Source organism: Trifolium pratense, linkage group LG1, assembly GCF_020283565.1.
Source record: "Trifolium pratense cultivar HEN17-A07 linkage group LG1, ARS_RC_1.1, whole genome shotgun sequence".
Taxonomy (NCBI): Eukaryota; Viridiplantae; Streptophyta; class Magnoliopsida; order Fabales; family Fabaceae; genus Trifolium; species Trifolium pratense.
This window is the reverse complement of record NC_060059.1, coordinates 34,298,746-34,323,917: the sequence shown is the minus strand read 5'-3', so window position 1 is coordinate 34,323,917 and position 25,172 is coordinate 34,298,746. Positions and strand designations below refer to the sequence as shown.

At 35.8% G+C, this 25,172-nt stretch overlaps 1 protein-coding gene across 1 annotated transcript; it reads left to right on the top strand.

The window, feature by feature from the left end:
• Positions 1 to 1,562: 1,562 nt before the first annotated feature.
• On the top strand, positions 1,563 to 25,166 carry LOC123885860 (mediator of RNA polymerase II transcription subunit 23). Its single transcript, XM_045935202.1, has 21 exons — positions 1,563 to 1,775; positions 1,847 to 1,890; positions 2,078 to 2,177; positions 2,791 to 3,777; positions 4,548 to 4,782; positions 6,769 to 6,986; positions 8,451 to 8,658; positions 11,987 to 12,267; positions 12,527 to 12,610; positions 13,161 to 13,255; positions 14,387 to 14,549; positions 14,667 to 14,912; positions 17,406 to 17,576; positions 17,817 to 17,930; positions 18,016 to 18,141; positions 18,744 to 18,892; positions 19,868 to 20,108; positions 20,214 to 20,988; positions 21,660 to 21,841; positions 24,329 to 24,432; positions 24,548 to 25,166. Exons 1-21 carry the CDS (start codon positions 1,659 to 1,661, stop codon positions 24,747 to 24,749), a joined length of 4,842 nt encoding a protein of 1,613 aa, XP_045791158.1. The 5' UTR covers positions 1,563 to 1,658; the 3' UTR covers positions 24,750 to 25,166.
• The last annotated feature ends 6 nt before the right edge of the window (positions 25,167 to 25,172 follow it).

Here is a 25,172-nt window from a genome sequence, read left to right as displayed (position 1 = left end):
ATATGATAAGAAATATGTTATCGTTGTTTACCATTTCATGCGTGAGCAATTTTTAGTTGGACACAACCCCAAATAAAATACATTTAGGCATACACACAAAAGGAATAAAAACAAATATTTAATAATTTAGTCACATCATCTAATATTAGTTAATCATTTTACATTTCATTTTTTTAAATTATGTACATGTGTCTAACATCTTTAATTTGGTGTTGTGCCCAGGCAAGTATTTCACCTCTTTACTTTGTTAGTTTTGCAACACCATGAACGTGAAAGCAAATTGGAAGACCAAAGTATAGTCAAAGAATTCGATTGTCTAAATCAAACACTAATTTTAGGCAAAATATGATACAATTATCTTATTCTATCTTTTATCCCGATTATTGAATCGAATAACCCTTAAAAATAAGTACTCAAAATACCTTAAAAGTTAAACTCTTGTTAGTGGTTTTTTGGTTTACAAACAGATCAAATTAACCAATAAAAAAAGAAAGTTTCAGATTACTATTTTAAAATTTTTATTAACTGATGTAGTTTGACTAGTTAAAAACATAAATGAAAAAACACCAATCTTGCCAACAAAAAAAAGAACGAGTGAAATACCAAATACTCCCTGAAATTTTAAAATTCGTTAAATATCTCATGAAATTTGGAAATAGGTAAATATCCCCCTCTCTAACTCTCTCCCCCCTCTCTATCTCTTTCTTTGCAGTTAACCGTCACGTCCTCAAAATAGATGGAGTAAACGGAACATGGGACAATTTGATTTACATTTACAATTTCAGCGGGATATTTGCTTGTTTTCAAATTTCATGGGTTATTTAACGAATTTTGAAATTTCAAAGGGTATTTGACATTTTACTTAAAAAAAAAACCAATAGAAATGTTATGAGTGAAATGGCAAATACTTCCTGATTTTAAAATTCGTCAAAAATCCCATGTAATTTGGAAATATGCAAATACCCCATGAAATTGTAAAGCGTCAATCAAATTGCCCCATGTTCCGTTTACTCCGTCTATTTTGATGATGTGACTGTTAACCGCATACGTGGCCCCTGTCAACGTGACACCACACCACATGAGAGAGATAATTGATCAAGATACACATCACAAGGGGGTACTTAACTAAAATTTGCAAAATCAAGGGGCTAATTTCAAAAATAGAGTTAGAGAGAGGGGGAGAAAAGTTAGTCAATTACCCCCCAGTGATGTGTATCCTGATCGATTACCCCTCTCATGTGATGTGGCGCCACGTTGACAGGTGCCACATATAACAACCACGTCATCAAAATAGACGGAGTAAATGAAGTAGGGGTTAATTTGATTGATGTTTTACAATTTCAAGGGTATTTGTCTATTTTCAAATTTCATGAGATATTTAACGAATTTTGAAATTCCAAGAGATATTTGGTATTTCACTCGAAATGTTATCAATTCGGATATTTTTTTACTAATATTTAGCTCAAACCGAACCACTCATATAAAACTTTAACCCGGCACTGACCCGACCCGGTCCACTGTATACTATTACCAACTTAACCTTCAACAATTTTCTTAACTTCTGCTACAACACTCCAAAGCTAAAACCGAGAAAAAACTCAGAACACAACACAGTGTTTATACACAAAAACCACTCGAAATTGAATGAAACCGTGAAAATGGATCAATCTCAAAACCAGAGATCACTTTCAACAACAACACCATCGCGTTCTGTTCAATTCCACCCAGCTCGTGTACCAATTCTCGATCTCTTCAACCTCTACTTAGGACTTGGTGTAAGTTTCTTTCTCTTCATTTTCTTTCCGCCCAATTTTCTTCTTCCTCATTTTTTTCCACATTTCTCCAGAGAAACAGTCGCAACAAACCCGATGACTCACTCCGTGAACCACCGTAAGTCCACTCACTGTCACAACTCTGTGATTTTATTTTTGTTACAGCGTTCAATTTTGTGAATCGATTATTTTGTTTTTGTAGTTTAGGGAATTTAATTAGGATTTTGTAATGTGATTTTGATTTTTGTGTATTTTAGCTTATTAATTTTGCTTGTGAATTTTGGATTTTTTGTTGTTATTATCAGGAACAAGACGCAGAAACGTGTGCACGCTATTAACAGAGAACTTCCCCCGCCGAATGAGCAATTCATTATTGATTTTGAGCAACTTCAGAGTCAGTTTCCTGTAAGTTTCAAATTCTTTGCTTTATCTTAAGTGATGTGCAGTACTACCGGCTCTAACGCAAGTGGTTGATTGGTGTGTTGAGTGTGTTAGTGTTGTAAACTTTGGGATACCAAGTTCGATTCCTACCGATAAAAGATAGATTTAAATATGATATTAGTCCTTGCAACTATCGTGTTTTTTGTCGTAGTTCCGGTAGGTGTTTTTGTTTGTTTGTTTGTTTGGGTTCACTCTGCAAATTCAAAAACTGTTGCTTTTAATCCATAAAGTCACCTTATTGGGTCATATGGCGCCACATGTTATGATTATATTGAACCACGTTTAACGTCAAGGACTAAAAGCAATAGTTTTTGAATTTACAGGGACTGCATCCAAACAAAATAACGCTATATTTGCAGGGACAAAAATCATAATTAAACCTAAAAAATAATCTTAATTGATGTGAAAACATGTCAAAGATATTATGTTTCTATTAGAGTGAATTACCGATTTAGTCCTTGAAATTGTAGTACTTAACTTAGTTTCTTAAATCATTAATATTTTAAAATTATTCTTGAAATTGTTGTTGTTGCTGACTATTGTATTTATTTATGGAAATGGTGCATATTATTTTCAGGACCATGAGCAATTGCGTTCTGTGACAGAAGCTATGCTTATACCGCTCGTCGTACAGTGTAGTGGTCATGGACCGCGATCAGACTTCCTTCTTTTTGCTTTACGGAGCTTGTGCGGTATTGGATGCATTAACTGGGATACCTTTCTTCCGTCCCTTCTTTCTTCAGTTTCTTCGGCAGAATTACCGGTTGGTCAAACGAGTCAAGCAGTGTCAACAGTCACCTCTTCTAGCTTATCACAGTCGGGAATGCTGCCTCCTCCAAGCACAGTTGCTAATTCTTCTAATTTTCAGTCTTCAAATCCCGCATCTCCATTGACTTCTGTCCATACAATTGGCTCCCCTGCACAGTCATCTATTGAGCCGCTGTCATGTGCAGCTTTATCTCCGGTAAAATCATCTGATAATTCATCGGCTGGACAACAGTCTAAAGTAAGAGGCAGCTTATCCGTTCGAAATAATGATATCAGTAACAGTTGCCTTCGCCAGCTATGTTGCAAGATTATTTTAACTGGTCTTGAGTTCAATTTAAAACCTGTGACATATGCTGAAATCTTCCACCATATGCTGAATTGGCTGGTGAACTGGGACCAGAGACAGCAAGCAGTTGACGAATCTGATATTCCAAAATCATGGAGACCTGACAAAACCGTAATTGCATGGCTACATAGTTGCTTGGATGTGATCTGGCTTTTAGTTGATGAGGGAAAATGCCGGGTTCCATTTTATGAATTATTACGTAGTGATTTGCAATTCATAGAGAATATACCGGATGATGAAGCATTATTTACACTTATCTTGGAGATCCATAGGAGACGAGATATGATGGCTATGCACATGCAAATGTTAGACCAGCATCTTCATTGCCCTACATTTGGGACTCATCGGATCCTGAATCAGACACCACCTATTTCAAGTGAAGCAACAACACACCTGCGACTATCACCGATCTCATATTTAAGTGTACTTGGAGAACCATTGAATGGAGAGGTGAAAAATCTCACTTCTCTTTTAAGAAACTTGATATTGATGAATGATACTGTACATGAATGCTCGGATACTATCATATTTTTCAGCAAACTAGATACTTACAATAATCTTTTTCTATCTCTTGTAAATAAAAATAAAAATAATGACTGTCTTAAAATCAACACTACATGTACTAAGATTTTTGCTATGAAAGTGAGGCAAAATGTTTAGCCAAGTAGCCACTAGATCAACTTATCCTTCATAGCACGTCAAATAAAAAGGTGACTTGAAAATTGTTTGAAGTAGGGAATGGTTTTCATAATTCTGATTTAGTTTGAGTTATTTATAGTTTATGCAGCTCATTTGATGTAGCTGTTTATAACTGTTTATAAAATGGATTGAGCAGTAAATCTAGTTACCCTGTTCGGTTCGGTTTTGGACATCAATAAGTTAAATATGATGGTCATGTTTTCATTTTCATTACATATATGTAGTGTGTTTTTGGCTTCTTCCAGATATACATTAGATAGAGTATGAATGACATGTCATTTTGTTAATATTTATTTCATTTTTTCCATTGAATGAATCTATCTATATGATTGATTCTAATGGAAAGTCCATCAATTTTCTCATATTTATCAACTTCTCCAATTTGATTGTCACCTATTATCTAAATTTTACAGTTTCTCCAATATACTGCAGTCATATTCTATTTTGTGGGAATGTATCTGTTTTATTTTGATCACAATTTTTCCCGAGTTGATAAATTAGTCTCTTAATATTGTCTGCAGGATATTACAATGTCTGTTCGGAAGGGAAGTTTGGACTGGGAGAGAGCTGTACGTTGCATCAGGCATGCTCTCCGTACTACTCCTTCACCTGATTGGTGGAGACGGATACTGGTGCTCGCTCCTTGCTACAGGCCTCCAACTCAGGGGCCTACTGCTGGTGGTGTTTTTTCTTCAGAGATGATCTGTGAGGCAACTATTGATAGAATTGTAGAACTATTGAAATTAACAAATTCAGGCAATGATCTCTCTCTCTCTCTCTCTCTCTCTCTCTCTCTCTCTCTCTCTCTCGGTGTGTGTGTGTGTGTGCGCGCGCGCGCGCACGTACTACTCGCAAAACCCATGTTATTATTATGTCGATAATATCATTACTAAACCAACTGCACACTGCCTTTGCTCTCAAATACTTGGTCAGCTAGACTATTTTCTTGGAATTTAGGTTCGTAATCTACCTAATGCCTCTCTGCTCCTCTCTCAAACCAAGTACAGCCTAAACCTCCTTACTATAGGAAGTATGCAAAATGTCAATGGCATTTCCTCACCAATGGTTAGCTCAGAGATATTGTCTAAATTTAGGTGTGATTATTTTGACAATCCATCTTTTTGGTGCTCCATTGTTGTAGCCTCTTCAATATTCAACAATAACTATCCTAGATATTTGTCTCTGACTACAATATATTTCAGTTTATCGCTACACTCGTGGTTTATAAATGTGAGGCTGTCATATGGATTGTCTGTTATTTGGAAGTGACAGTTTCTTGTGGTCTTCTCATTCAGCCAGTCACACCACAACAACCTATGGTTACAGCGTCCTATGATGCATACAGGGTCTCGAGCCCAGATCATTGTAGGTCCACCTTGGTGTTCTTTTGGGATCCATTCTTATGTCAAGATAGTTCAGAAAGAAAACATTAGTTACTCAATTTGCCACAAAATTTTAGTATTGATACCTAGTCAACATCACTGAAGAAGTAATGTGGATTCAAACACTGCTAAAAGAAATTCAAATTCCATTCACGATGCCTGTCATATACTGCGACAACCTCAACACTGTCTTCTTGTCACATAATCTTGTTCTGCATAGTGGTAGAAACATATGGAATTGGATCTATACAATGGAATTGCTATACAACGGATCTGAACTATTTTGGAAGTGAAACATTAAAGAGGTATAGGAAAGTAAAACATTAATTGTTTTTTTTGTCTCCAACATTGTCGACCATCACAACTATGAGAAGATCGCTGCCATGACTCTAATGTCTGTGAAACACGTGGAATTGGATCCATGCTTCCATGCCCTAAATCACACTTTCTCCCGAATCCAAATATATGTATTAGAGACACTATAAGTGCATCACAATTATAGTGAACCTCATCCAAAGTAGCATTACTTATTGTAACTTACTGTATCTAACCTGTCTAGTTAGTTACAGTACACCATACTTAATGTAGGCTGCCTATAGCATTGCAGGACCATGTAATTGACTTGATGAAGTTAGTTGCACATTGTTAAGGCTAGAATGAAAAGCTACAAGGCTATAAATAGACCTTGTGCATAATGTAAACTCAGAATTCAAAATATCGATTCAAAAGATTCTCTCTAAGATTGAATGAACTAGTGTTCATCTTCTATTAATGTGCTATTTTCATGCCTTCTATTATTTCATAGATACTGCATTGCAGTACCCCCAGATAGGATTTTCCTATGTCTTACTGACATCTCATTAACACATACATAGTTCTTCCATATCCTTTTTTTATTTTGGTGTATTTTTTCATACCAGTTTTGGACAATTTCTTATCTTCCCATCCCATTAGTAATTTTCACATTTTCTGCTTAATGAAATTTCTTCTGTTGAAAAAAGAAAAAGTTATGGTATAGTATAGATTCTTTTGGAGCATTTTGGCTAGGATAGAATTATCCATTTTTCATAGATATCTCTTTTCTCATATGCATGTTCTGTTCTACGATTGTGTTTATTACCTCTCTACGATTGGACAGCTACTTTGCACCATTGTGCTACTTTCTTTCGATCTTCCCTTTTCTTCTTTTTCTAGTTTGGAGAATGTTAGGCTAATAGAGAATTCCTTATCATCTCCTCCCTCTGATATGCCTTTTTTCCTTTTTGCTTTTATAATATAACTTTAATCTTAATGAAAATGATTGATTCTAGGAAAGTTTGTTTATCATATTTCAATAGCTAATTCCTTCTAAATTTTGCAGAGATAAATTGCTGGCAGGAATGGCTTGTCTTCTCTGATATTTTCTATTTTATTATGAAAAGTGGGTGCATTGATTTTGTCGATTTTGTGGACAAGCTGGTGTCACGTCTTACAGATGGTGATCATCGTATACTTAGGACAAATCACGTTACTTGGCTGCTTGCACAGATAATACGAATTGAGCTGGTCATGACTGCTTTGAATACAGATACTAGAAAGGTGGTTAATTTAATGTTAAACATTTTATTTTCACTTGCTTCAGTTGTGGACAAGTGAAATTAGTTATTCTTTCCAGTTTCCTTATGATGCAAAGAGATAATATTTTTGAGGTCTAACTTGAATATGAATATTTCTCTTATTGACAATGAAAGGTTTAGTGCAACTATTTATATACACGAGAGGTATAATCCAAATAGGAATGTAATCCTATCATAATTCTAAAGATTCTAACAAATCATATATATATTAAAATAAATATAAATATCACACTCAACTTAAAACGACTTCCAGGTACGAATAACACGTAAGTCAAGGATACAGATGGCAGAGGTGAAGCTGGACCAATACCAGTAACCTGTGCCTTAGAACCATTAGCAAGGGTGATGTTGTGAGGTATACTTTAGGAGGGAACGAGTTAGAGATAAGAGAGGGATTACCAACTACATGATCTGAAGCATCACAATCTTTTCCATGATCCTGCATATTGAGATAGGCAAACCGTAGAATTACAAAAATGAGCCAAGATGACTAAAGGTGAAAACTGTTGGACAGCCGTCAAAATACAAACACAAATAATTGACCGAAAACAACCGTAAACTGTTCAAACAGAAGCAAATAGACGTGCAGCCGCAGATATGCGCTGCAAGTGCAAAACACGATAACCGAGGGATTAAAACCAAAACAGCAGCAGCAGAGAGACTTTCAGAATGTCATCACCGAGATTGATACCAACAATTCTGGATAGAACTTCTCAAATGGGACCCACAGTGTGGAAGGGGTCCCAAACAAATCAAAAGAGCAGGACAAGTCTAGTGGTGAAAGTGGCGTGTCAAAGGGCCAGTGGATGGCGGCGCGTGAGTTGCACGTTCCAGAAAATGCTGATTATTGTGTACATGTGTGGCGTCGTGTGAACCAACCTTTGACAGCAGCGTCTGGCCGGTGGTAGATTGTCAGCGTCAGTTTTCAGTGGTGGCGCGCGTGTCATCGACTATTGCTCCGGTGATTGCTCTAGGTGCAACAGTAACCAGACCTAAAAATATTAGGGTTAGCCTTGACGACGGCTAACCCGAAAGACTTGGAGCTAGGATATCGGAACCTTGCTCTGGTACCAACTTGAATATGAATATTTCTCTCATTAACAATGAAAGGTTTAGTACATATATTTATATACATGAGAAATATAATCAAAATTGGAATGTAATCCTATCATAATTCTAAAGATACTATCAAATCATATATTAAAATAAATATAAATATCTCAACAGTCTAAAACATATTTTAGTAATAGTTCAATGATTTTACTGAATGAATGTTTTTCATACCCGGACTTTCTAGTTTTTCATCCATTTAATAAAATAATTTTGTGCTGGGACTGCCACTTAAGTTGGTTTATTATATTATTTTCATGAACTTATTCTTGCTAGTATTGAATGTATAATAATGGCCTAAGGCACTGCATTGCAGGTGGAAACAACCAGAAAAGTTTTATCATTTCATAGAGAAGACAGAAGTTCGGATCCTAATAGTCCTCAAAGTATCTTGCTTGATTATGTAAGCAGTTGTCAAAATTTACGTATATGGTCATTGAACACTTCAACCAGAGAATACCTGAATAATGAACAGCTTCAAAAAGGAAAGCAAATAGATGAATGGTGGAGACAAGCAAGCAAAGGTAGATTAAATATGATTATTTGATCATGGTTTAATGTATCACAATGTTTTTTTATTTTATTTTTATAACAAAACCATGGTGTTAAATCACAAGATAATGGTTTGTTGTTTGTTCAAGTTAAAGACGAGACATAAATGGTACTCAATAACTGTTTTCAATATACAATAAGACTATACATATTTATTTATATACAAGTCAAAAGAGGGAAATTTGGAAACGACTAAACGATCCAAGGAAACTATATCAAGGATAGCAAAGAAAAAGAATAGTTAATAATTATAATGTACACTCTCCTTCAACATGGAGCATATATATCACATGTATTGAAAGGGAAAAGCAAGAGAATACAAGTGGAATATGGTGAAAACAGTGTGTTCAAAGAGCATCACAAACATTCTATTATATAGCCAATTCTACAATTAAGGAATATGTACTATGGAATATGCTATGCTAAGAATAATCTAGGATACTCTGGAGTATATTTACACTCGTTAGCAAGTGCCTTTATTTATAATAAAAATGACACAGTTTATGTGTCACTGTTGGGACACATTTATGAACGTTGATACATTTTTTGTTTGTTTCATTTGTTCAACTTGCTTTCTTTTTAGACTTTGTGAATTAATAATTTCTAATGTGATTTTAAACAGTTAGACACATAATTTTTTTGGTTAAAAGTTAGACACATTATAATAAAATAAATTATGGTATATCATTTTTTAATTATGAATTTTTTTTATTGATTAAGTAATTGTAGAGTGTGTTTTGAAGTATTTTCCACATATTTATTTTGTTTTTAATGTGTATCTATATATATTTCTGAATCTGATAGGATCTCATAATCTGTGTTACAATCACACGATTTACCATCGTGCAACTCCCTCCTGATCCTACGTTGGATCTCGATTTCCACTATCTTGCTATCAATTGCATCACCTTACCAATATAATTGTCTTTATTAAGCAATGAATTTGTACCATTATATATACGAGGGAAACAGTTTGAATACCTCAGGATTGGGAGCAATATCAGTAATGGCCAACTATCTAAGGAAACTAAATCAAATAATAAAGTAAAGAATGCCTAATAAATATATGTACAATCAACATTTCCTTTCTGTTTGACTTCCTTTTTTGCTATTTTCTATTTTCATGATGTTGAAAGATTGAATCCCTCCTTTGTACTAATATCTTCTTTTACAGTTGAATATGATGATAAACCTGAAATAGTTGTGGCTTACTCTAGTTGCAGCTTAGTAGTAGACTAGTAATGTTTCTTTTCACAGTAAACACAAGTATAAGTATGGTCATCTAGTATCCTAATTCCTATAGATGACCTATTACTGCACATAAACACCTAGCTACTATAAATTGAAATGAAAACAGAATTTGAGATCAAACAGAATCTCTCTCTGAGTTCTATTATGGTATCAGTTTGCTAGTTCCGATCCATGGCAAATCTGCCACCACCACTGTCACCTCCTCCGGTTTCCGCCGCATCTGGCGCCGCCGGAAGTTCCCTTGTTCCTCCTCCTCTGCGATCTGCATCGTCAGAAGATTCCCATTGTCTCAAGTTCACACTCCAGATCTCAGATAAGCTGCATGATAAATACTTTCATCTATGGCGTCAACAAGTTGCGCCATATATCAATGCGCACAATCTCACCGAGTACGTTGTTTTCCCTCAAATTCCTCCTCAGTTCGTGGACGTTGAAGCTCGTCGCACTGGTTCGATCAATCCTGCATACACGATATGGCGGAATCGTGACCAGATGCTCATTTCTTGGCTTCAACCGACGCTTTCCATTGAAATTTTGTCGCTTGCTCTTGGAAGTGCTCATGCGTATGAGCTTTGGGATCGTCTCTTGAAGTACTTTCAGAAACAAACTCATGCTCGTGCGCGTTATCTCCGGGTTGAGCTTCGTGCGATCATGCTTCAGAACTCTTCGATCCAAGAGTATTTTCTTGAAATTCGACAAATCGTTGATGCCTTAGCTTCCATTGGTGATCCGATTCCGGTTAGTCTCCACATTGATGTCATTCTTGAGGGATTGCCCTCTGATTATGCACCGATTGTGTCTTGAGAGTAAATTCGACGTTATGGATCTAGACGAAGTTGAGGTTCTTCTCCTTGCTCATAAACTCCGTCTCTCCAAGTTTAAGCAAACTGTTGTAGATATGGCTTCTCTCAACTTAACTCACACTGTACCACCAGTCTCTACTCCAATGCAATCCACCTGTAAGCTCAGCAAAACCGGGTCCCCCTGCTCTAGATGATCCCTTCCATGTACAAATCAGTAGTGGGGGCACTTCAATATGCTACAATTACTAGACCTGAAATCTCTTATTCAGTGAACAAGGTGTGCCAGTTCATGTCTCACCCTCTTGAAGCTCACTGGCTTGCAGTCAAAAGGATTTTAAGGTACCTTAAAGGTACTCTTTGTCATGGACTTTACTTTTCTCCCACTACAATTAACAAAGCTCCTCCCCTAAGAGCCTTTTGTGATGCTGACTGGTCTTCAGATCCTGGTGACAGGAGCTGCCATTTATTTTGGTCCTAATTTGATCTCATGGTGGTCCAAAAGCCTGTTGTTGCTAGGTCCAGCACAAAAGCTGAATATAGGAGCCTAGCTCATGCTACAGCAGAATTATCATGGGTTCAAACCCTTCTTACTGAACTCCATCTCTCTTTTGAAGCTCCAGATGATCCCTTGTGACAATTAGTCAGCTGTCTTAATTGCTTACAATTCTATTCTTCACTCTAGGGCATTGGATATGGAGATTGATCTATTCTTTGTTAGAAAGAAGGTTGCTAAACATCCCTGGCACTGATAAATGGGCTAATGCACTCACCAAGCTTCTCCCTTCTTCCAGGTTCCTTGAGCTAAAGCTAAAGTTGACAAGCTCCCTTGAGTGTTTTTTTGTATTTTTTTGGGGGGGGGGGGGGGGGGGGGGGGGGGGGGGGGGTATCAGAGACACAGGATAGTTATCTTAGCTGACAAAGGAACTGACAGGTGTCAGTATCCTATAGATGCAACCTGCTACTATAAATGCAGGTGTTTCTCTCGCTTGTAACTAACTTGAATTGAAATGTAAACAGAATTTGAGATCAAACAGAATATGTCTCTCTATGAGTTCTATTAGTGTGTGTGTGTATGACTTGGTGTTTCTCCTTTCTCTCGTTAAATTTTTGTTAACCTTTTATGTTTTTCTTTTGCTACACTCTGCAGATCCATACATTTGTTCTATACCCTTCTCCATAATTTTTGGCAGTTTATTATTCTGCTATTATCCGATTTTGCCATTCTAATAAACCTTTGAATCTTCAGGAGATCGAATGATTGATTATATGAATATGGACGAACGCTCAATAGGGATGTTTTGGGTTGTGACCTACACAATGGCACAGCCTGCTTGTGAAACAGTAATGAGCTGGTTAAATTCTGCTGGAGTTACTGACTTGATACCAGCAACAAATCTTCAACCAGCCGAGAGATTAATGGGTACACGAGAAGTGAGCCCGTTGCCCATGTCATTGATATCGGGGTTTTCAATGAACCTATGTTTGAAGCTGTCTTATCAAATGGAGGATGCTCTGTTTTCTGGGCAGGTTTTGACTGGCTCCCCCCCCCCCGCTCTCTCTCTCTCTCATATGTTAGGGCTCATTTACCACCATGATTTGTTTGTTTCATACTGTCGTAGTAGTATGACTTTTACCATACTATCATTTAGACTTGAGAGAGGCCTTGTAATTACCATTTCAAGCAAATGATTTCATCTTCAAAGAATCGGAAATGAATAATTATAATGACCCTTCTTATCAATCAAAGGAACAGCTCTTTTGATATTTAGCTCATCTTTGTGTACAGGCTGTACCCAGCATTGCAATGGTTGAGTCATATACTAGATTGCTGCTTATCGCACCTCATTCACTATTCCGCTCACATTTCAATGTAATTTCATTTTCCCTTCAGTGATAACATTGTGTTACTTTTTTGTTTTATAGGTCAATATGTAAATAAAAATTCTTATCTTTATGTATCCATTTTCTGCTCAGCTGAAACTACTTTTGCTGTTATCTTTTGTTGAAATGTTAAACTGAATACTAAATGTGTGAAGTTTCATGGTTGAACTCCTACATCTAGTGAAAGTTAGCTGGCAGCTTCGGATTAATTTTTATATTATGGAAATTAGTTATATGGACAAATGAAATAATTGATATAGCTTGTTGATAGTCCATGTGAAATTATTAATGATTTGTTTTTGTGGAATACAGAAGAGACTACAAATCTTGTAAAATTACAATATAGAGTTGTTCTGTCTCTCTCACCTTATCTTGGTCACATCATTACCAAGTTCCTATCCTTTCCATGGTGGTTTCATCATTCATGAATCATTTTGATAAATTTTGTTTCCCATTCATTTTTCTCACATATTTAACTTAATATTTGTTTGTTTGCTGCTGATGTTATAATTACATATTTGGAAAAATGTCACTTGTAGCATTTGGTGCAAAAAAGTCCTTCTCTGTTGAGCAAGCCTGGCGCAACACTTTTGGTGCTTGAGATATTGAACTACCGACTACTTCCACTTTACAGGTGACTGGTTCTATATGGACCATAGTTTAAATTTATTTTGTAAAAAATAAGGATATGTTGCAATTTATGTCATCCATTTATCTTTTTCCCATGTTTTGTGCCCTTCAGTTCAGTCAGTGGTTTTAAAATTTAGGGTTAAATATGTTTTTGGTCCCTACAAAATAGTGATCTTCTAAGTTTAGTCCTTAATTAGTTTTTATTAAATATTTAGTCCCTGAAAAATTATCCTGCACTCAGTTTTGGTCTCTACTGTTAAGACAACATGTATTTTTAAATGATTTTTTCGCAGGTATGTTTCGAACATCATAAAAAGTTTCTCCAGAAAAAACAAGCTCAAAATTCGACTTCTAGGTCATGATTTTCGTTACCTTTATCTTGAACTTTTGCCATTTGAAAAATTCATATTTAATTCATATCATGTCAAAAAATTCTAAATTTTAGGAAATAAACTTTATATGATATTTTAAACATGCCTATAAAAAATCATTCAAAAATTTAAGATTTTAATGATAATTAAACAAATTTTAATGATAATCATTCAAAAATTAAGTAAGGACTAAACTTAGAAGGTCCCCATTTTATAGGGACAAAAAACATATTTAACCGTAAAAGTTAACACTACAAGATCCTTTACTATCCCATCTGGACCCTTTCACCCAATTGTAGATTTAGTTTTCAAAAGTAGACCTGAATTAGACTATATATTCTATACTTACATATCTTTTTTGTCCCTATGAATATACCACCTTTTGCTTATTCTATTTAAATTTTTTTGTTTGGTTTGAAATGTAAGAAAGTTTGCTTTTGGTCCTTGTTTGTTTTAGTCCCTGTAATGTTTTTTAATGTTAGAATTAGTCCTTATATGGTCCATATTACGGAGACTAAAATCAATATGATCCCCATCTTACACTTACAGGGACTAGAACAATTATGAACAAATAGTACATAGACTAAAATCAAAAGCAAATATTTCCCATGTTTTAGGGGCCAAAACCATTTTTTTACTGAGAATAAAAGCAAAAGCTGTGCATTTGCATGGACAAAAATGTTCAAATCTATATTTTTCCGGTAATTAGATATGCCAAATGCTATGATTCAAATATAAAAATATTAACTGTTCATTTTGTGTAGGTATCAGGGAAAGAGCAAAACCTTGATGTATGATGTTACAAAGATAATTACTGCTCTAAAAGGAAAACGGGGAGATCATAGAGTATTCAGATTAGCTGAAAATGTGTGCTTGAATCTTATATTCTCAATGAGAGATTTCTTCTTGGTTAAAAGGGACGGAAAGGTGGTATCAAAGCTGAAACTTTTGTTTTAATGTTATTCATTTGAGCTCATTCATCATCACGCTATATGCAAGACTGATGTTTTATTTTTTGTCTAAATATTTTTTAACTATTTGCAGGGCCCAACGGAATTTACTGAAACTTTGAACAGAGTGTGTGTTATAACACTTGCTATACTTATTAAGACTCGTGGGATTGCAGAGGCTGAGCACCTGCTTTATCTCCAAAGCATGTTGGAACAAATTCTGGCAATCGGCCAACATACATGGTCAGAAAAAACACTACGATACTTCCCGCCTGTTCTTCGTGAAGCACTGAGTGGTCTACCAGATAAAAGGAGTGTTGCAGTCCAAGCATGGCAGCAGGTTTGTTCTACAAGATGTATTTCTTATGTGCTGGCATGCCTTTAGTAAAGAACAGAGGCACATAACGCAGTCAAATTTTTATGACTCCATAAAATATTTTGAAAAAATAATTAAATGAAAAGGGGTTATTTATGACTCGTACAATATTCTTAGAATTTGGGTTTTAGGCCTAAATGAACTCCAAAATATAGATCAAGATTGCTCAAGCCTTATAAGGACTAATTTTTCAATATCTCCAGTCGATGTGGGATCTCAACCAACCACCTTATGGGTGATCCCATAACCATACCCCTTACGCATAGTAGACATCCAGTGTGTGGACAAATACACACCCCCACACGTCAAGGACTGGACATATGGAATGTGAAGTTTGCAGGGACAAAATGTCCATCCAGTTATTTTAATCCGTGATTAAATGTCCATCCAGTTTAGGGACAAAATAGCAGAAGAAAGAGGCAACCCTGTATTTTTCCATCCTGAAAGCTTCTAACCGTTTTGTTGGAAATTCCGCCTTCATTCCGGTCCGCCCCCATCTGCCTAATTGCGGCATTTGAGTTGCCTTCATTGCAGCCTCCAACACCTTCATTGTGGTGGGTGTGAAGGGGTGGATTTAGTCCCACATTGCTAAGAGCCTGTGTAGTGTTTATAAGCAAGTGACAGTCCTCACCTTACAAGCCGGTTTTGTAAGGTTGAGTTAGGCCCAATATAAAATCTGACATAGTATCAGAGTCTATCCTAGATCTATTGTTGGGCTTCCCGCATCGTCCACGCTTCAGGCTCATTGGGCCTAAGCGTGAGGGGGTGTGTTGGATATTCCGCCTTCATTGCGGTCGCCCCCATCTGCCTAATTGCGGCATTTGAGTTGCCTTCATTGCAGCCTCCAACACCTTCATTGTGTTGGGTGTGAAGGGGTGGATTTAGTCCCACATTGCTAAGAGATATGGCCTGTGTAGTGTTTATAAGCAAGTCCTCACCTTACAAGCCGGTTTTGTAAGGATGAGTTAGGCCCAATATAAAATCTGACACGTTTTTTCTCTGTGCTCCTTATTATAATTTATAACTATAGGGGATATTTAGTATTACCATCTCGTGTTCTCACACTAGTCATTGCTCCCCCATATCTTTGATTGGTTGATTATAAATAATCTTAATTGTTTCTTCTCCAGATCCTTCCACAAAACCTCTCTAGGTACCCACTCTTATGTCTTTTCCAAATTAACGAAACCATATAGCTCTTTTTAATTCTTCCAATATATCTATCAATCATTGCAGGAAGTATATATCTCTATCTCATAGTAACTCACAAGTTTATCCCTTTATAATCTTTGTAGTTTTACATGTTGTCCCTGGTCCCTAAAGATAAGGATTGAAGCACATCCTTTCCATTCATTTAGCATGCTTTTAGACCTTATAATCTAGTAGAACAGCCTTGCGAGCCATCTTTTGTCTCTCTCCCAACCATTCCATACCTCAATAGAATTATTCGATTAAATTGCCTTAAATTAACCATCCTCATGAGATCACCTAAAGCTACTGATTCAGATTCTGTTATTAAACCTGAGCCTTCTGAAGAGTCCGTGTCCCTTTAGCCGGTGGAGCTGGTTCTAACCTCTTCTTTCGCTTACAGCTTTAGGAATATCAAGATCATTCATTTCCCGTTACCTGCCAGCCATTAATTAGGAATTAGGAGTTCTGTCCAATTTTTCCTTACCTCAAATTCTTAGATTCGTCGCTATTAGGAGTAATTTTGATCTTCTTGTTAAGTGTCAACTCTATTTGAGTTCAAAGAATATTTGCGTTTTTCATCAAGAAGTTTACAAATATAGCTCTTCCATCTTACCTTAATATTGTTTTGTGGCTAGTAATATCTAATATGGTTCACAAGTGAGGTAGGTGTTGCACCGTTTGATTAATAAGTCCTACTATTGGATAAAGTAAGATATGATATGAGTTATTGATCCAATGGCGGAAAAAAAAACTTGTGCATGGTACAACATTATCTTACTTGTTTTGTAACTAATACTCCCCTCTCATTATTCTTGATGCATCACATGTAGTTCAAGTTTCTTGTTTGTCTTTCCTTATTTTTTAGCAAGTATGCAGATATTTTGTTCCCTTTCTATTTTTCCCCATATTTACACAGTTAATTTTTTATAACATACCGCCATTCATAAAAATAAAATTATAACATACCTTTTTAAGCTTAATCTTTTGTTCCTTGCTTCATCCCATCATTAAGATTTTTTATGCGTTGTTCCAAAGCCAATCCCACTTTGTGGGATAAGGCTTGGTTGTTGTTGTCCCAAGTCCCCCCTACTTCTCCTAGTTTCTCTTTGTTTACTTATGATATATCAATATATTAACAATTAACAATGATTCATAAATCTTGGTTAAGAGTTATAGAATCTGGTGAATGTGTGATTTTAATTTATTTTTTTTATATGTTGATATCATTTCTAAATATGCAAATTAATATTTGAGATACTTGTGCAGGCAGAAACAACTGTTATACACCAGTGCACCCAGCTTCTTTCACCTTCAGCAGATCCTAGTTATGTTACGACTTATCTCAGCCATAGTTTCCCTCAGCATAGACAGTATTTGTGTGCTGGTGCGTTGATATTAATGCATGGCCATGCAGAAAACATTAACAGTGGAAACCTGGTATTTGTCTTTAACAGCTATCTTTGTTTCTCCAAAAAAAAACTGCTATCTTTGTCATTTTGCTGGTATCTTTTAAAACTTCCTACTTTGAAATAAATTTACCTATGTAACAAAGAAGTTTTCCTTCATGCGCTTCGTTGATGCTTTATATTCTTTGTATAAAAATTTCCCTTTTCTTTTCTCTTTCAAAACTCTCCTAAGTCACTCAAAATGCTTAACCTGTTTTCCATATTTGTCTAGGCACGCGTACTGCGGGAATTTTCTCCTGAAGAAGTGACATCTAACATTTATACAATGGTTGATGTTATGCTTCATCATATGCAAATAGAGCTTCAGCAAGGACACCTGATACAGGTTAACAGCTGTGATGAGGCTTTTTATATTTCATTTCTGTAAATCTGTATCTTTATAGCATTTTTCATATGATTTTCCTTTGTAGGACCTTATGTTAAAAGCCTGTGCAAGCCTTGCCTTTTTTGTTTGGACAAATGAGTTACTTCCTTTGGATATCTTGCTTCTTGCACTTGCTGACCGTGATGATGATCCACATGCTTTGCGTATTGTGGTATGTACATATATATTCATCTCTACCCTAATCACGACCCCTCTTTCGATAAATAGAAAAATAAGTAAAGAATGAGATTGAAAATTTGAGAATAGTAAACTTGCTTATAGTTCTTGCTTATCTCTACCCCAGTTTTACGTAGTCAATTTTGTTTAACCTTTGCATCTTGCTTCGTCTATTCTTACATTCTCCATATAGTCGCATTGTTTAAGTCAGGTGCTTTCGAAGATAAATTTTGAACTATTTTAGAAGTTTCTCAAAAAACAATTCTTTTAATGAAGTTATTAGATTTTAGTTGTAAAATTTCACATTTTGGGTTTATTTTTACTCCTCTTCTTCACAAACCACGAGATTCAGTGCTATTTCCCCTCCCAAACTTAGAACACCCAGTACATTCATAGAAAGAAATATTCGTATTGTAAGAAATCACCAGTAGATTAAAAGTCATCAATTCCTTTGCATGTCTTGTGTAAATATATCAGGATCTAAACATGAAAGAAAGGCCAAGTAACCATATTTATTATAATTATAAATCAGGGGCTATTGAGCTTCTATATCTTTCGTATTCGGAGATTAATAATCTTTTGGATATATAACTGCAGATCAGTTTGCTTGATAGGCAAGAGCTTCAGCAGAGAGTAAAACTCTTTTGTATAACCCGTGGGCACCCTGAACATTGGCTTTACACAGGAATGTTCAAGCGGGTTGAGCTACAAAAGGCACTTGGAAATCATCTTTCGTGGAAGGATAGGTACATTCCATTGAAACAATGATTTGCGCCTTTCTTTTGCTGAGATTAAGCCTCTTTATTTGGCTCAGCGGTTGAGAAAATCTTTCTTGAAAATTGAAAACATTGAACTTTAAACCAAATTGTTGTGTATTATTTGGAAATTTGTGAATATTAATATTCTTCTTTTGGCTGAAACTATAAGAAAAGAATGAGACAAATAATAAGAGATTGATTAATAACAAAGCTAGAGAATTATTTCTTTCTAATATTTATCGGTGGTTTGTTCTTGTGTCTCACTTCAGAATTTTTAAATAGAAGACAAGCGAAGTTCAAAGTTATAAGATAAAACATCCCATTACAAAATAACACATGTTAGAATGATTGTAAATATGATCATTATCGTTATTTTATGTAACTACAGTGTTTACGGTATCTGTAAACGTGTGTATTTACGAGTCTATATTGAGGGAGATAGAATTTCAGAGAGAAAATGGTTGTATTTCTGAAAATTGGAACTAGAACTACAATTAACTTAATAAACGTTTCAGTTATAACTTTATATAGCTGACCTTAAACTGCACTCACTGATTTATGAGATTTAGGCCACTCCACAATGTGACTATTGATTATTCAACACACATACACTAGTTGTGCAAACGGAAAATAGGGAGATTCAAAATATATGATAATCCTTAAAGAACTCTGAAAATAGGTTGAATCTATTTTATTTAGTAATTTTTGAGAAAGCATTCCCAGTTGTTTTTAACGGGCAACAAAGTTGTTGTATACGTTTTAGCTATTAGTAGGTGCAATTCATGTTCATGCATTCAATATTTCTGCTTGCAACGAGATAAACGAACCTGCCTTATTCAACTTTTGATTTAGCAAGCTTTTGTATTTACCTTTTTTATTTAGTATTTAAGTGTTTATTTCATTGTTCTGTGACATTACTGTAAAGATTGCATGGACTGATGCTGACTGCTGCAAACTTTCCAGGAATCCCGTGTTCTTTGATGATATTGCAGCACGTTTGCTTCCAGTCATCCCCTTAATTATTTACAGACTTATTGAAAATGATGCAATGGATACAGCAGAAAGACTACTGGCCCTATATTCTCCATTGCTTGCTTATTACCCTCTAAGATTTACTTTTGTTCGTGATATACTTGCATATTTCTATGGTCATCTTCCTGGAAAACTCATTGTTCGAATACTCAATGTACTTGACATCAGTAAGGTAATAAACTTCATTTTATTTTGTCAGCAGTTCTGTGTTTCCTTAAAGTTGTTTAACTTAAAAATGGTATTACTCTGAACCATTATTGGGTTTTATTTCCTTCAGATTCCCTTTTCAGAGTCATTCCCACAGCAAATAAGTTCGTCAAATCCTGCCATGTGCCCTCCACTGGACTATTTTACGACTCTATTGTTGGGAATAGTAAATAATGTAATTCCTCCACTACATAACAATTCAAAATCTGGACCCATTGGAGATGCATCAAACAGTGCAATGCGTACTGCACAAAACAAGCCTCCAGCAGTATCTCAGTCTGGACCAGCAAATGCTTCTGAGGGCCAAAAGGCATTCTACCAAATTCAGGATCCTGGCACATATACTCAGCTGGTTCTTGAGACTGCTGTCGTTGAAATACTTTCCCTTCCTGTATCTGCCTCTCAGATAGTACAATCACTTGTTCAAATTGTTGTTAATATACAACCAACATTGATCCAGTCCAACGATTCTCTCCATGGCTCCTCAAATGGTATAGGACAAGGTTCAGTGTTACCAACATCACCTTCAGGGGGAAGCACAGATTCCTTAGGTGCAAGTAGATCAACTCCTTCAGCTTCCGGTGTAAATACCACTAACTTTGCTTCGCAAAGTGGTTATACAAGTCAACAACTGTCTTGCTTGTTGATTCAAGCTTGTGGCCTCCTTCTGTCTCAGCTTCCTTCTGATTTTCATGCACAACTTTACTTGGAGGCGACACGTATAATAAAAGAGAACTGGTGGCTTACAGATGTGAAAAGGTCACTCGCGGAAATTGACTCTGCTGTTGGCTATGCTTTGTTAGATCCAACATGGGCTGCACAGGACAATACCTCCACAGCCATCGGTATGGGTTGTCAAAAGCATTGTTTTCTGAAAAATTCTTTGCTTAAATTATACCATTAGAATTTGAGTTCTCTATATCACTTATCTGCCTTGATATTTCGAGCTTTGACTTATGTTTGACATATTTACCTAGTGTCTGACAAAAAGGATCCGTATTTGCATGTCGAATTTACATTCTCTATAATATGGCTCAGAATTTGTATGTATTTAGCAAAATATATTGTATGAGGTGTTTGGTGAAATACGGGAAGACAGAGCAGGGTAAAAATAATTGGACAATATAATATTTTAAAAATATGTTGATTTTCCAAAATGAAGTTTATGGCTAGTAAAGTGCTACCATCCAAAAGATAAGTTTTATGGAAGTAATTTCTTAATTTTTGCTTTAATGATATGAGAAAGTCTAGCATTAAAAGAAGATAGCACTGCTTTTTATTTTAAAAATCCTGTCATTGTTTCTATCATGTATGGGAGTACTTTAATCATTTTAGGTAGATGATTATCATTTGCTAAGTACTAAACTCTCAGCCAGCATCTGAATGGAATTGAAGTGTCATTACATTCATTTATGGTAACTAGGATATGTTTGCTTCCATTGAAGTTAGGTGAATTTCATTCTATTTTTAGTGATTAATTGTGCCTAAAAGGAATCCTGACCTTCTCTTATCACAGGGAATGTGGTTGCATTGCTTCATTCTTTCTTCAGTAACCTACCTCAAGAATGGCTTGAAGGGGCTAATGTTATCATCAAGCAACTTCGGCCAGTAACATCAGTTGCAATGTTGAGGATAGCATTCCGTATAATGGGCCCAGTCCTTCCAAAACTTGCCAATGCTCATACACTTTTCAGCAAGGTACAGAAAATTATGAATTCCAGTTTTAATACAACTTCATGTGTGTGTGTGTGTTCATCTCTTTATCCATTTGTCTTTGTGGATCAATACTTTGATGTTGAGAACAAAGCTATATGAAGCATCTCAATCCTCAATGCATGCCAGAGTATGAGAATGATTGAGGTCAAACAGATATAAGGGGACTTGTGTGTGTGTGTGTGTGGGGTATCAAGTGAGAGGAGTGTCTTGTTGTGAGAGATGAGAGGATTAAACAAACACTGTCCGATCTAAATGAACGGTTGTGATTAAAACCCTTTTCCAAAACATGCTGCGTTCCGGAAAAAGTGGCCTATTTGAAATGAAAGAAAGGGCGAGCATTCTTGTGTTTCAACCCCACTATCACTATACTTTGAATTGTTGCGGGGAACTGTGTACTTGCAGCCTCTACGATAAGCAAGTGAATGGGGCCGGCGTGTGGTGAACGGAACGGTTCATCAAGCCATTTCTCGCCTCAACCCCCTAAACTAAATAGGAAGCGCGCTGGCCCTTACCTTGTTATGTTTCCTTTATGCTCGATCGTCTCATTTATCCGATTCCACTACTTAGTCTATTTCCTTGGGTGGTTGTAATGGATAAAGATTGAGGCATCGCCATTATTTTTCTTTGTTCGGTGGATAGAATCATATGCCATACACACGAATGTTAAATCATTATATAATTTGTGCCTTTTTGTTTCCTTGTTAAAATTTATTTCTGGAAACTCCTTTTCAATAATTTTATTTCATGATCATTTGGTTTGTACCTTTAGATCGTTTCAAGGAGCATTATGATTAAGATTTCAAAAAAACGGTGAACTCCATACAGGAAGAGCATAGAGAAACGGGATGAAACATGCGTATTCAGAAATCTAAAGGGAAATTAGTAACCTGAAGGGCAACTTATTTTTCAGATTTTTCAAAATCAGAAAACCTAGAATTTAGGATTTATAAAGAACTTTCAATTGCATAAATTTTTTATTAATTCACAGAAATATGGCAGTAACAACTAACAAGAACAAGGATCACCTGACACAAAAAGAACCTGAATTGAGAAATCAGTTTCTAAAACAAAATCTTAGTGCAATGGCAAGGGAGAAGTGTCATAGACAGGAGAGCAGATCCTCTCATGTCCAAATTGGACTGCAGGGGGTGCAGTTTAATCCTCCACCATCCTTTTTTTTTTCATTTGAATGAACAGTAAACAACAAAAAAGAAATGGAAGGCTGAGATCCAACATGAGGGAATTTGGACATGAGAGGATCTCCTCTCCATAGACAGGAAGGAAGAGAGTGTCGATGCACAAATGAGATGCGGAACGTGCAGTTTAAAATTTTGCATCTGGACCTTTCATTTAGATCGGAGGGTGCTTATTTAATCCTCTCATCTCTCACAATAAGACACTCCTCTTACTTGATGCATCCCAGATCCCCTATATATATATATATTGTTGTGAATTGGGGAAAAGCTCCTTATAAGATTGGATAGAAATGATAGAAACTAAAGAAAGAAACTCTGGATTATGGGATAGCTGTCAGAATACGACCCTCAATCGGCCAATACCAACTTTCACAATTCTCAGATGCCCTCCCCAATACTGTTGTGCTTGTGCCTCCTCATTCCCAAATCATTTTTCCCTTCCCTCCATACTGTGTTTTGTATCACATTTTTACTTCTCATATCGTAACTATTGGGCCCTTCTCTTTTGACCCACGTTCCTTTCCTACTTTCCCCTCTCCCCTTGTATGCATGCTTAACATATTATCACTTGTTAGATTTGGAATTTCTATGATATCCACTTAAGAAAATTATATAAAATATAAAAATGAGACTCCACTGATAATTTATGAGATATGTGATCTCATTATACAATTTTACCAGCCCTATGAGTTGACTCGTTTCTGTTATTCACAGTTTATTTCTGTAGTCTTTTTTGTTTCTCAAATATTTAGCAATTCCCTCGAGGTTCTAGACAATTGAGGAACACCAAATATCATCATATATAAATAACAAGTTTTTTAATTTCTTAGTATTATTTTCAAATGCGTAAAAAAAAAGTAGTATTTTCAAAGGATATAACATGGTTACATCAGGATTTGTCAGGTCTTGTCCAAGTATGTCCTCCCCTTTTATCCATCCCTCAATGAATTATGTGGAATGTAAATTCCAGTATGCTAAAGCTGTTTTCACCGTTCAGTCCTAGTTGATTTATTTTCTAGCTCCTGTTTACCTTTATTCATAGCTCATTGTCTTCTTCTCTGTTGTCAATAGCGGGCGCGATTCTCCGCGTTACCGTCGCGTCAATTTTGGGGTTGTCCCCGTCGCGTCAATTTTCCGCTTTGACAACATAGGTCTTCTTTACTGTTCAGATCTTATTATGTATTTTTGCATTATTATTGGAAGTTGGAACTTTGATGTCTCATTAAATTTTTGGGTATTAACTGTTTTACTCTCATCTTCTGAAAAATGCCAGACTCTATCTATACTCTTAACCGTATTAGTGGATGTATTTGGAAAGAACTCCCAGACATCAATTGCCGTTGATGCATCAGAGATAGCAGATATTATTGACTTCCTGTAAGTGTGAACAAATATTGTTTGAATATGTCTTATCATTAGTTATAACAAGTTTTGAACAAATATTTAAGGCTAATTTAAGCTAAATCACTAATTTTTACCACTTGGTGTTCAGTCATCATGTCATTCACTATGAAGGGCAGGGAGGGCCTGTGCAGGCTAGCAGCAAACCGCGACCAGATATTTTGGCACTCCTTGGAAGGGCGGCAGAGAGTTTACGCCCAGAATTTCAACATCTGCTCTCACACTTGAATACTGATGTGAATTCTTCTGTTTACGCATCTTCCCATCCGAAGTTAGTCCCAAATCCAACTTAGGTGCGTGAATAAACTATTAACATATCAGCATCTTCTGTTTATCTCAGTCTTCCAAAAATATATACTCCAGTTGCTAATATGGTAGAACCTTGTTTTTTGTTTTGGTTTGAAATGTTTTAGAGAAGAAAGTTGAATAAACTCAAAATTTAAAGTAGTTATTTTGTGCGGAGTAGGTATTTAAAGGAGTAATGAAATTATTTAGAGTTTAAAAATGGTAAAGAGAAAGAAAACATAGTGATTCTTCATACATTTTCTGTAGTCATTTGTGTATGACAGGTGCATCACAGAATTTAGATATTGCAAGAGTCGTGAATTGTATATAAATTGATGTTGATGTATTATATACATTTTTCCGGAACTTTGTATCAGAAAAGCATATGTAATGTATACAATATCAGTTGAGCTTTGGCATTTCAACTGTGA